The sequence below is a fragment of the Chrysemys picta genome, chromosome 1 (genome assembly GCF_011386835.1).
Source record: "Chrysemys picta bellii isolate R12L10 chromosome 1, ASM1138683v2, whole genome shotgun sequence".
Taxonomy (NCBI): Eukaryota; Metazoa; Chordata; order Testudines; family Emydidae; genus Chrysemys; species Chrysemys picta.
In genome coordinates this window covers 256,768,651-256,782,311 of record NC_088791.1, presented here as the reverse complement: position 1 = coordinate 256,782,311, position 13,661 = coordinate 256,768,651, and the positions used below count along the sequence as shown (strand labels likewise).

General features: G+C 36.0%; 1 protein-coding gene across 20 annotated transcripts in view; it reads right to left on the bottom strand.

The window, feature by feature from the left end:
• Positions 1 to 725: 725 nt before the first annotated feature.
• The window catches only part of DOCK9 (dedicator of cytokinesis 9), a 319,065-nt gene continuing 306,129 nt past the window's right edge, over positions 726 to 13,661 (bottom strand). For 17 of the 20 annotated variants that reach the window (XR_010600573.1, XM_065592481.1, XM_005303903.5 and 14 more), the window contains 4 exons: positions 10,183 to 10,373; positions 5,618 to 5,718; positions 5,276 to 5,414; positions 726 to 1,960 (listed from right to left, as the gene is read on the bottom strand). Coding sequence is in view for 19 of the 20 variants with exons in the window: in XM_065592481.1 (XP_065448553.1) it covers positions 1,838 to 1,960; positions 5,276 to 5,414; positions 5,618 to 5,718; positions 10,183 to 10,373 (554 nt within the window). In the remaining variant the exon portion in view is untranslated. Of the gene's footprint in view, positions 1,961 to 2,617; positions 2,661 to 5,275; positions 5,415 to 5,617; positions 5,719 to 10,182; positions 10,374 to 13,661 lie in introns of all 20 variants that reach the window. The other 3 variants (XM_065592546.1, XM_065592524.1, XM_065592497.1) reach the window with 2 other exon arrangements.

Genomic DNA, 13,661 nt, shown 5'->3' with positions numbered 1-13,661 from the left:
TTAACTTTTGGGAATCTTTAATACGTGCTTATTCAAGTTCTAGTTTTACAATATTTTTTATAACATGTAATTGTAAGATGGTCAATTCTTAAGAATGCCCTCAGCTGGGTATTAGAAAAGAATGAGAGAGAAAGCTTATTTGTAAAGCTCATCTAAATTAAAAGGACACACACAGGTTCTTTGACAGTGAGAAGCTTGAAAAAAAAAAAAAAAGACCAGGTTAAAGGATTTTAATGTATCTTTGCCCTATTGTTTAGTACTCGATCCTCCCTTAAAAAAAAAAAAAACCATTGGCAAACAATGACAATAGATATTCACCCCCTACTAATGAAAATGTCAGCACATCCATGCTGAAAGGATGAGAAAAATTTCTAAAGTATTGCTTGATGGAAAAAAAATGTTTTTTTTTGGCGGGGGAGGTGGGTCAATGGCACTGATTTACTGGTTATTAAGGGCAGCGTAAGTTATTACAACAAGTATTTTTTGGATGGATTCATGAAAGGACTGCTTCAGTGAGCAGAATTCCTATGGAGGTAATAAACTAACAATAATGAATGTGTAGGAGTATACCACAGGAAATAACGTCACTGTAGAGAAATAATTCATAGAACTTCCATATTGTATGTGTCATATTTTAATTGCAATAATCTGATTTTGTATGAGTGAATTTGAGTTCTTGCTCCTTAATGTATAAACTGTAAAATAATAGAACCCAGAACACATTGTAGAGAAATTAGCTATTTTTTTTTAATACAGATGTAGTACAGAATGTTTAATTACAGCAGGACAGTGCTTCCAGTTAAATAAAATTTAAAACCTTTATTTCCCCAAATATAAAATTACTAAATTAGTGTCTTAAAAGAATAATATGGTAAAAGCTTTAAATTACACCACCAATTAACAGAATACGATCACCTATTTTGTATTCCATTGCTTTGGCAAAAGGGATGATTTTTTTCAAAACAGTGTATAAACCTAACATAGCAAAGACTGTGTACATCTTCATATTGCACTTATTTATATACAAGAATAAACAAACTGTATATAGCATATACTTGGAATGAGCACAAATATGTCACAATTAAGTTTAAAGCAGAAGGCTTGAGATCTGCTATGACTATTTAAAAATTGTTTAGAAATGTCACACATGTATGTACAGAGTCTATGGACTGTATTAACAAACAATATGTACAAGTCAGTTTACCACCACTTACATTCTAGTGTAACTTGGTGCCTGGTGTTCATTAATACAGACATTTGGTTGTACTTAATTTTTCCATCAGCTTTAAGCTCACATACTTTCAATATGCCAACAAGGTATAAAATGGAGCACAACAATTTGTCAATGGTACAAAAACTACTAGTGTCAGTTCCATTAAATTAGTGTCTCTATCTAGTCCCAAAATAGTTCTTGAACTTGGAATCAATCTATATGTGCCATACATAAAAAAAACATCTGAATATTATATATCTGCAAACGTACATTCTACACCACCTTTTTGTAATGTGCCATTCATTTTAATAATACTTTCTAAGGAAAAAGAGAAATTAACTATCATAAAAGTTCCCAAGACAGACCTCTGCAAAGACATGAAAACTTCTAATATTGCCCGCAAAATTAAAAGATATATGTTCACCTTTCTATTTACTTTAGAAGTCTACCACCACTATTGTTTATTCCCGCCTGTCCCGAGATTTAGTGTGCTCAGTGTTTTAGTGCGCTAAATTTACATGGCTTGCACGTGTCCAATATTTAGCTTTAAAATCATCCTGAGTTTGCAAATAATAAAGCAAATCCATGCATATACTAAGAGAAATTACTTTCCTTACAAAACACTCATGCAACTGAAGAAGAACTGGGAATCCCATGAACGGCTGTGCTTGTTGGAGTTCCACTTATGGCGTTGAAAATGTGTAGTGAATTAGACATAACACTGGTCTTTTCTTCAACAGGAACAATCTTAAATGGAAAATAAACAGAGCTATAACTTCACCCGAAAACTGATCACGGATACACAAAATCATGTATAAAATAATTAAATAAACTCCATAAAACAGTGGGGTATTTTCAGAAGGTACAATTTATCTAGTCTATTTTTCATATGGTCTTCAATGGCATACAATTTTCTCTTTTGTGGTGGTTAACATTATTCCCAGGGATCCAATTCTAGTATTGCATTGGGTGCTAAGCCTTGCTACAACATCAGATGATACACCTTCCTAATTAAATGATTACACTTTTCTTGCTGGCTGAGACTCAGACAGCTCCCCTTTCACAAGTTAACAACAGAAATAACTTCTGATGGAAGGAGGAAGCAATCATCAAATCTCAGCTTGTTTGGAAAAATGCAGACAGACAGAACAGTGGGCATTATAAAAATGAAAGTCCATTTGTAGACCATTTACTTCTCAGCCAAACACAAAAAAAGTTTACTTTTGACTGTTGTCAGAGAAAGAATTATGGACAATTTAAATGATAAATATAAAAAATGCTAATACAAAAGCTTTGTTAATCATTCAAAACCCTTGCTGTGCTTTGCCACTAGGACTGCTCTTCCACCTTTCTCCCTCTGAAACTAGATTCCCTTCTTCCCTAATGGCTGTGTTATTTCCCTACCAGGAGTGTGGAACAGCATATTCCTCAGGATGGTGCCTATGGACTGACAAAAAAGGGATCTTACACAGTGAGAAATGGCCACTCTGACTCCACAATATACTTCGGATGTGGGAAAAAGATTAAAGTGACCCAAAGTCTATTCCTAACTTGAGTCAGTTTTGTGCCATGAAGCAAAGTGTTCATCCTGTGCTACAGTAGTAAAAAGAAATTATACAAAACTAGACAGAGACCCTGAAATCAGAAACAAAAAATATTACCATCCCATCTGATCATGTTTGCGAGCAGCACAGGAGAGAAAAAGAGAAGTCTGTTAAGATTCATTTGTATATTAAAAAAACCCTTCATATAACATTTAAAGTTTCTTGCAATCAACTGTTTAATCTCTACACTAATTATTTAGGGCAGTTGATATTAATTTGCTTTTTCATTGCCCGCAGAACAAAAATTAAATTGCTGAAATGTTCTGTGAATTTCTGAACTACAGAAATAAGGTCCAGTCATATAAAATCTACTTTTTAAAGAATTCAAAATGAATTCCAGATAAAAGGTTTCCTGTGAATTATAAATTTTAATTAAAATTTAAATTTGTACACTGTAATTTTATTTCTCAATGAGGACTTTCAAATGTTGAAATATAATTTAAAACTTGTAAAGAATGACTCATTTCACTTTTATCTAACATTTAACTGAATTAGCACATTTTCTAATGTATCATATTTGTATAACAACAACAAACTGGCATATTATAACAGTAGCGTACATTACTGCAGCCTTACAGTAGATCATGTTTGTGTCATTGCGTTTTACAATCACAGGAAGGGAAACTATGTAAGGGAACCAATTGTATCCTCATGCCCCATGCCTGTTCCTCAAAAATCTACTCCGAATGTCCTGCACTCACCTCAAATCAATTTTTTCCGAGTTCTGCTTAATGTCTCTATAATCCCTCCTCGCTCTCACGTTGCTAAAATGCTACTATCTTTCTAGACTTTTAACTGCAGTGTTATTTTAGATTCCTCAATCTTCTCCATCCTCTTGACCACATTCAAGTTCTCATTATGTCCTATTATTTCTTCCTATGTAATATTAACATACAGCCTTTCCCTCCCTATTGCCATTGCTAAAGCATTTGTCCAAACCTTTGCCATTTTTCCTCTTATTATTGCAGTGCTCTTCTCTATGGCCTCCTACGTCTCACAGATACCTCCGTGAGCTTATCCAAAATGTGCTGCTGCTCAGTCAACACCTGTCATTAAAGCCATATGATCCCTCTTTTTCAACTTCTCCGCTGGATTCCTGCCTTCTACCACATCAGGTTCAAATATTATTAGTCAAACTGTCCCATTTTTGTTCACCAAGCACCATCTTATTTCTTCTAAGCCCACTTCTTACAATGATCTTTCCTATATAGTCTTCCTCATTTGCACTGTTGTCCCAAGTCTTTTCTGCCTTCAACTATAAGTTCTTTGCAGCAGGGAAAAAATTTCACTCTACATCTGTGGAAAGGTCATATACATTTATGCCTACATGTAAATACTATTTTTATAGTTTTTGTACAATAAATGTGTTTTCTATGCCCACATTATGCTGTGTGACACTGTAAAAGTCATGTGTGTAGGAAATTTTCTTCTTTGAAAAAGTACGATAGAGAAGATGTATGTGTACGAATAGTCTTATATAGTACTTGCTATGCTCCAAGCTTCACCATAACATTTTGAACATGACGTTAACTAAAGACAATTAAGAAATAAAAATTTGAAAGATGATACACTGATGTAACTTACAGTTCTATGCATTTAAAATCCCACTTCTCTGCAAGAACAAGAACTCAATGAATGTCATTAAATGGAATTCCCTCTACAGAACAGAAAACCCTTTGTAGGGAGAGATGACATTGTGAACAAGACTGTAAGGTGTCAATCACAAAATGAAATGTGTACAAAATGATTTATGGATAGATATTTAAATTAGATAATTAATATACCTAAGAAAATCATAGTTCACACTTGCACAAAATATTTACTGCATATAACATTGTCAGAACGAATATTATTTCAGAAGAAAATTTTATATGTAGGTATTATGCATAATTATACTATGTATGCTTAGGTTTCTTAAAAGAAAATTTTTTAGTGTTTAAGTATTTTTTATTTTAAAGAAATTTTGGCTGAAGTCAACAAAAATGTCCTCTCTCAGCATTAAAAAGTGAAGTCTTAAGCCACCTCCTCTCTATTAAATTATTACTCTGTGACAATTAACATGGGATCATTTCAATAAACCTTATGTAGGGTAAGGACCACTTACAGTAACTTTTGTACTTCGCTCCATGTAGACTACTCACTGACAGTCAATTTTAAAAAATAATTTATGAGTTTTTGTTGTATCCTTGTTGATTATTAATGGATTATTTAAAATATTAAATTATTTCATTTGCATTTGCAGTAAATATGTGTGAGCATTTACAAATATGACAAATTATTGACAAAATTAGAGAAAACCATGTTGTGACCACAGGATAGTAGGAGAGTTCTGATGCAAGAGAAGAACACTGGAAAAAAAAAGATTGAATATTTCCCCTGTAGGTAATGGTGCATATTATAGCTTGGTTGACTATATCCTGGATGGCGTTATATATAGTATTTAGGATTCAGTACATACTTGTTCATGCATTATTTCAGAAAGTTCTTTTGCCATTTCTCTGTAGTTAGCCTTCATTTCTTCTTGATATTCTAACTGATCTTCCTTTATAAGTCGTTCATTTATACCCAAAGCAAGACCACAAGCCTCAACAAATTGTCTGAAGTTGTATAAAAAATAGAAAAGAAAAAGACAACGTTTATGCAAAATCTAGAGGAGAAATGTCAAATGCTAATTGTTAGTTTTAGAATACCTTGTTAGTGTGGCAAGGACGTTGGTAATGTTAAAGTAAATGACTAAAACAAAACCTGCCTAAAACATCAGTCTTTAAAAAGTTATTCAGTGTACATTCAGACAGTTTACCTGAAAACTTCCTTCAGTAATTTCACTTTATTGTCTGGATACTTTTTGGTATTTGTGTCATCTAAGAAAGCTCTTGCATATGCTAATGGACCAGCATTAACCTAAAACAAGACAAAAGAATTTAAAATAAAGTTGATTTGCTATATTACCATATTGTCCCAGCTAAAGCATTTATATATATTTATACCTACACACATATATAGTGAAACAAGTTGTTTGGCTAGATAGGTTTGTTGTTCTTAAGTGAATTTATTGTTTGTTGAATAGATAAAATAGGAAACAAAACTCCTCTGTTTATTCAACAGGTACAACACATCAATATATTTCCCCATGCTGCCACCTCAAAGTGATGCATCCTGACCTGGGGGACCTAGAGGGAAGGGTGGCAGCAAAATACAATCTCTGGTAAGACTGCCAACAAATAGGAAATTTGTCTTCCTTAGTATGCTAGGCAGATGGTGAGCTCATACTGATCTGCTTATTTATCTCCATTATTAAAAAAAACCCTAAACTATCTAAAATTGTGCACACAGCTTCCCTATGCAAAAACATGCTCATATTACTGTTATCCCATTCACTCTCCCCATTTTACCCACCTGCTGAGGCTCATCTTAAAGCCTAAGATTGTAAACTCTTTGGGGAAGGCCTGTACAGTTCAAGACCTGGCTAGCTCTTCCAGACAATGCAATATAAATAAATATACAGTAACAATAAATATATTTTCTTAGAGACAGCATGCTTGACAGTCCTTTACCAATGAATGGATCCTTCACCTGCTAGAATTGAGTCAATGAGAACTGAGACACACCAGGGGTTCTCAAAGACCATTCACATAGCTTCACTGAAAATATGAAAAATGCTAGAGCAATAGTTAAGCTATCCAGCTCAGGTAGTGCAGATTAGGAAGTCAAGAAATAAGACCTGGGATAGGAGAGAGATTGGTGACCTCTGCTATAGCTCCACTAGGCCTGAGTACCACAATCTTCTTAGCTAATTTGGGGAGTGGTGATATTTGTTTCTTCTACTAGTTCAGATAGGAATAGTTCAGGAAAGTAGGTGGTAAGAGGGTTAGGGGCCTGTACATAAACTCATTTGGCCATCTATGAGCCATAGTCTATTCCCAAAGATCGCTGATCTGCTTCTTCAGTGCACAAGTACCTAGCTACAACAGATTGGATGTAAATAACTTCTCTGGGGATGGCCTACCTTCTGGGATATCAGTTGAACACTTCCTGATTCCGAAATTTTAACTTATCTGCCAACAGTTTGGTTCAGATGACTAGTGCCTGCCATGGTCATTGCATTGTCTATTGTCTGGTTGAACCAGCGCATGCTACTATCGCAGGTGAATTAGCAGTCCTATGAAGCCAGCCTCATCATTTCTATCCCTAGGAATTTGATGCTTTGGAGACTCTTTGACCTTGGCCACGTTCCCTGCTTATTGCAGTCCTTCAGGGGTGCTTCCTATCCTAAAGTCTGTCATCTGTGTTCAGGATTTTGTGTCTGAATCCTACTGTCTTGTGGGCTTCTATTTCCACTACCAGATGAGGGCACTTCTTGTTGGGAATGGTTCTTTATTTATTTATTAGTAAATATTTGTGATAGCACATAAAGGCCCCATTGGATGGGTACTGTACAAAGACAGATAAGAGATAATCCCCACCCTGGAGGCCTTACATTCTAAAAGAATACCCCATCCTTCATGAGACAGGCTCTATTGCTCCTAGGAGATGCAATATCTTTTTGCATTGCTTGGCATTTCTCACCCTCCCTCAAGGCTGGATGAGGAGGAGAAATGGAACTTCAGAGAGTATCAGTTATTGGGGTCTCCCAGACCACTGCGTAAGGCTGACCAAAATTGTGTGTCTAAGAAGTGATATATCCACAGTCGTAGATTTATTTCTGGGCTCAGTTGCAGTCTCACTAATGACTTAGACTGGAAGGAGGGTCTGGATTGACTTTTTGATCCAGTTTTCCTCATGATGCTCTGTTACCAGGAATCATTCTCTTTAATCTTTGTTGTGAGTAGGAATGAAAGTTCTGCCCTCACAGAGGAAGCAAACTCTTTGGCTTGTCTGTATTATTGTTCATTACCACTTCAAGCTTTTCCCTCAAATGAGAGTCTGCCAGAGAATTCTGAGGCACAGAGAATTTGCTAAGAGTAATTAACCTCTATCCAGAGTTGGAGCCAAAGTTGGTGTTCAGCTAGAGTTTGTGGCTATGGCCCTCACTGCCAGTCTCATACAGTCCATGGATATGTCCATTCTGAAACAATAGCCAGGGATTATTTTCTTTAGCAATGAAACTCATTGTGGTTTTGGGGGTGAGGCTTTTGACACCATGTCCCTTGTGAAAAGTAGTTGCCAGAGTAGTTCTGATGATTAATAACAAAGCTTTAAAGTCACTTCTCAGGATGGCTCAGGTATGAGGCTTTAGGAAAGAATTAAACTTCTGCAAGAATTCTCACATTCTTAACCACAGATGCATTAATCTTAAGGAGTACGTGTTCTTGCCTAAAGAATTCTTCAAAGAAGGGTGTAGGGAGATGGAAAAATCTGTCTTGTTTGTGGACTTTGCTTGCTCATCCTCTCTTTTTGGATGAATACTAACGGTGTCCACCACTCTCTTCAACAAGGCCTCAAACACATCTGGGAGAAAAGACTATCTCCTGCTCGTATGGCTTGAGGTTATCATGGTCTAAAGCTGACAGCTCCTCTTCTTTAGAGGATGAGCTGAAGTTCAGAAAGATCAGGATTCTTAACTTTTTCTTCTTTTCTGGCCTTTTATAAATGTTTAGGTTTCTATTTTTGGGGGGAGGGAGAAGGTGGGGGCTTTTGTTGCTGTCTAGGGATCAAAACCTTTTTCTAGATAGTGCGCCCTTTTGAGTCTGAAATGGTTGCCAGGTTGCTATTGGGGAAGTTTTTGAGAAGGGGCCCCTGTGTACTAACTACCTCTCAATTCTTGTAGGGGAAGGACCCAATGGTTCCTGGCTATGTGGACAACTCATTTCACACAAGCCAAACAGCTGTCACATGACAATTTTGTTCACTGTTATTAATTACTTTGATTAGAGTCATGCCTCATATTCAATACTTCCAATAACTCCAAGTTCTTCAACTCTTCATTCTATTTATCTTTATGCTGATTTCATTTTGTAAAGCATAGTGAGTGCATCATGAAATGAGCTGTACTGCATATAAGTATTGTCCCTGTACAATATAATTGTTGATGGACTCATCTTTGCTGAAGCTTAAATTTTTTAAACTGTGAGGACATAGCTACTTTTCCTATGTTAGTGTGTGAAAGCTACATAATCATCATTGCTCGCCATCTAGAAAAAGAGATGGTCACACTGAGCAGCTCACCAATCTTCGTTCTTTAAATCAAAATTTGTAATGTAGTTTATTTTGAGGCCCCTGATAATTTCTCCCTTTAGTTTTTGGCATATAGAATTTCTGATACCTATGTAAACAACAGAGGGGAAGGCTAGCAGTGACTGCACTGCAATCCACAGAGGTTGCCTGAAAGCACCAGCCTACTGCTACTTCCAATGGCATCTTGTGTATCTGTGTGTTCCACGCTGGTTGTAGGCATCTTTTTAACACTATTTTACAACCTATCACAATTTTGAAATTGTCACATAGTTATAAATAAAACAAAGAAATAAAAGGTATAATAGCTAAAGGAAAACCCGTTTTAGAGATGGGCTGTCACCCTCAAAAGCGATGATGGTACAAATGAGTGGCTTTGATAGAGAATGCGTGTGTGTGTGTATATAACTCATGCACACAAAAGCTATATTAAAAACACCTCAGTTAGGTTGTAAAGACAAGCACTCAAAAGTCAGAAAGTGCTAGATTTATGGTTGTCGGGGCAACCTTAATTCTGTCCCTCTGTGCGTCCATTGTGTTCACTAAATGAGGCCAAGGTCCTATGTCATAGAACAGTATGCCTGGAAAGTGCTAACCAACCTATATAACTGCTTGCTACCAGCTCCCCCAATATCATCTCACACACGTATTCAATTTTCTCTCGTATAAATGTTCTCTCAACCCATTTTTTTTTTTTAAACTTTATGTTCATTATCTGCTCCAATTTTCATTCTTTTCCCCTCCCTGTTCTGACACTTTTTGGGCTTCTTTTTTCAAAAAGCGTTGGACTGGAATTCAAACCCAATAACGATTAAGTTTGAACAGAGCATTTGAACCCAACATGAGAGTGGGTTTGAAATTAAGCAAAATTAATTAATTCATCCCTGTTATTTGAGAAGCTAGTGTTTTATTCCTGTTCCAGCCTCTCACTCTGGAACCAAAAGGAGCTAAGTTGGTCATACAAGTCAGTCACATAGCTTTGAGTCCTTTGTTTAATTGTCAAAAGCTGTTACGGTTTGTTATGAAAAATAATCTAGGACAACGAAGGATACATACTTTTTATATGAAACATTCAATAATTTCACATAAAAATAGACACTTTGTAAAGATAAAAATGCTGAAAGTTCATTTATCATATTTTGTTGGGGAAAGCAATATATGAGATCTGGTGCACAGGTAGGTATGTGATCTTACCTGAACACTGACACTTCCCTGTAGCTTTAGCTGCAGTTTGATCATATCTACTTCAGTTGAAGAACAAAGCTGCCTGAGCTCTGCAACCTTCTTACTCATTTCATCAATGGCTACTTCAACTGGGTTTAGATCTGTATGGTGCTGATACATTACAGGAATGCGCTTTTTCACATAGGGGAAACAATGTATGGCTAGGGGAAAAAACAGATTAAGTAATGAATTTCTGATTATATGAAGCTATTTTAAACAGTTTATATGTTGGTGGAGCTTTACAAAATTCTTCAAAAAAGTTTATTATGCTAGTAATGCTTTTTATTGCTACAACCATACAGCAAACAATCTCTTGTTACATGATACACAAAATGCTGTCAAATTCATAAAGTAAACAAACTGAAAAACACCACAAACATTTATTCTCCAGTATCTTTCAGTATTAGCCTTCAGTATTGCTTGGCAATAGTATAAAAAAAGTTCAGAGTTTCCTTTTAAGGCATTTTAGTTAATAAATAAATACATTCCAAATAAAACTATTAAAACGTTTTGGGTTGGATTTTCAGAAGTGCGATTCTGTTACTACTGAAATCAAGTGTTAGCCAACTCTGAATTTCCTTCCTTTTGTGGATTACCAAATTCCTAACATTTCTTAAATCAGCCTTTTCCAAACTTTTCAAAAGCTGTCCTCAAACCTCTTTTCACGAAAATGAAGCCAATCACCTTCCCCTTCCCCCCCTCACTCCTTCAACTCCACCATGTGGTGCTGAATATTTACACATTCCAGGGGATGTGCCTCATACTTCAGGAAACTCTGTCTTGAGAAGGCACAAATGATCAAAGTCTACAGCATAGTAACTTATGAATGACATATAAATATGCAATACTTCTTTTAAAAAGTACCGTTTGTTATAATCCCAATGGAAACAGTATGTATGACTCAGTATTTAAAATAATCAGGCCCTGACCTTGACATACAAGTGAACTAATTTATTGCAGTTCAGAAGCAATAAAGAAATCATGTGTTTAAATTGAACTTCTTTTGCAAAGGAAGTTTATAATTTTTTTAAAATTAGTTACTTTAATTGCTTTAGAGAATTATAAAAATGTAATAATTTGGTAACTATACAATAAAATGCCACTTTCTACCAAAGAATGTTTTACAAAACAGGATTATAAATTAAACTCGCTAAACTTCTTAGCCATACTTAATTATATTTTCCTTTAAACGATAGACTTTCCTAGCGGAAACTTAATACTACTATCCATAATCTATTTCAGGTACTGCACTGGAGAATGAAATCCCCCAGGATAGAGGTATACCAATATGTGTATTATTTTTTAAAATTGTGTATTCAATAGATGTACACATTGTAGCTATGATATAAAGTTATAATATTTGCTAACTAATAACTGTCCAGGTAGTCATAGTAGTGTTGTGTAATATCTCCTTGTAATTTTCCTCTTAATTCAAAGGGGGCAAGGAGAATGTGAACTAAGTTGTATTTACACTGTGTTAGTTAATATGGTATAACACAATACATTTTCCAGTATAGACAAGTCCCAAAGTAGTTCTCCAGTTAAAACAGGGAAGACCAGATGTGTGATTTCTGGCTTTACTAAGATAAAAACTGAATAGGAAAAAAGGCACAAATTTAATTAAAAAAATACTTTGGAGGTCACCTTCAAAGAGTCGGTGTAAGTTTTCCAGGTGAGAGGCCTTTAAGTCAGCCTTCCTGGTATTCTTAGCTTCGACACCAACATTTTTGGTCTACCAAATGTCAGAGTTGTCAAGGAGCCCCTTGATGTTGACCCAGAGGACTTAGCACTGGCCTTAGCCATAAGAGTGATGCTGAGGTGCCCTTTGATGTGGCCTTTCCATGCTTCTCAAGCTCTGACAAATGGCATTAACCACCTCTTCTAACAGATGGCATTTGAGGCAGCCTTCCTACTCCCTTTGAATTCAAGGTGATAGCGATGCCTGTGTATTTAATCTGCATGGTGACCCTCATCGAGGCAACATACACAGTCAGCAGTAACAGTTGTTGTAGCATTTTTTGATTGGCAAAGCTTAAAGATGGTGTTTTTATTGGGATCAAGCATGGTACCAACTGGAGATGGAGACTCGGAAAAAAGAAGAATTAAGACCCAAATCCTGTAAGCTAACCATGGTGTATAAACAACATAGAAATGGAGAATGAAGGATTGTGTAAATGGGGTCAAACACCAGTAGGGTCACAATGTTGCCGAACTAAAAGAATCTAACTAAAAAGCTAAAAGCAAAAAAACCATATTGGATAGAATAAGGGTACTGACAGACAAAAGCATCCAGGATACTGGTAGATTCTCACTTGCTGCTCCTATGTGAGTTAACTAGAACAAAATAGCAGCTGGGAAAGAGTTCCCCTTTATACCTTCCAGCTTAAGATGCGGCAGTAAGAGGGTTCAAGCAGACTCACTGGATGCTAACAGCAGAGGCTGTGCAAGCACACAGGCAAACTCTAGAAGGAGAATCAGTTCTCAAGCTACACAAGTGTAGTTACTAGAACTGGCTGGGAAAAAGAACTTAAAACATTTTTAATTTTTGGATTTTTTTTTTAAATCCTGAATCAGGATGAAAATCCAAAAACTTCAATTTTTTCATAGAACTGCAAGCCCACAATGATTTGTTAATCCAAAATGAAATAAGCTCCCTGGTGTTCCAAGGAGCTTCAAGTCCTGGAAGCCTGGGCAGCTGAAGATTTGGGAACCCAGGCTGCCAAGGAGGCAGGTAGGAAACCAGGCAAGTTTCTGATGGAACCTACCTGATTTCTGTCAAAAGTTTCATAAAAATTAATATGTTTCTTCAGAATGTTTTGATTTCAGAGAACTGGAATTTTCCACTGGAAAAATGTTCCATTGGAAAAATCTCCAGACTGCTCAAGTAGCAAGTCTAACACTAGGCAATATTTTTGGATGGGAAATGAAAAGTACTTAAAAAACAACATAGGATTTTTAGGCAAGTGGACTGAAAATACCCAAACTGTAATACAACAAGGACATTTGGGTTAATGATCCTACTTTAGATCAAAGCGAGAAGTTTAATTACTATAAATGGTCAGGACCCCAGGTTTAAATATTATCTTTTGGATAAAATGTAACACTTCACACTTCTATCGTGCCTTCCATATAAAGTCCACAAAGTATTCTGTAGGTATTAGTGAATTCAGACACTTACATCTACACCCATAAGAGATAATAATGTTCATTTTAAAGATAACAATGGGAAAGTTAAGACAAACTAGTGAATGACTCACCCACGATCATACTGGAAGTTCATGCCAGAGCAAACCAACTGAACTCAATCCTATGACACAGCCAGATCATCAGCTCTTCCAGTAACAGATATCTGACAACATCTTGAGGCACTAATTAAGTACCAATCCAAGAAGGAAGATTGACATTCGCTGAATCTCAATCATTGATTCTTACAGCACATAGGTTTTCCA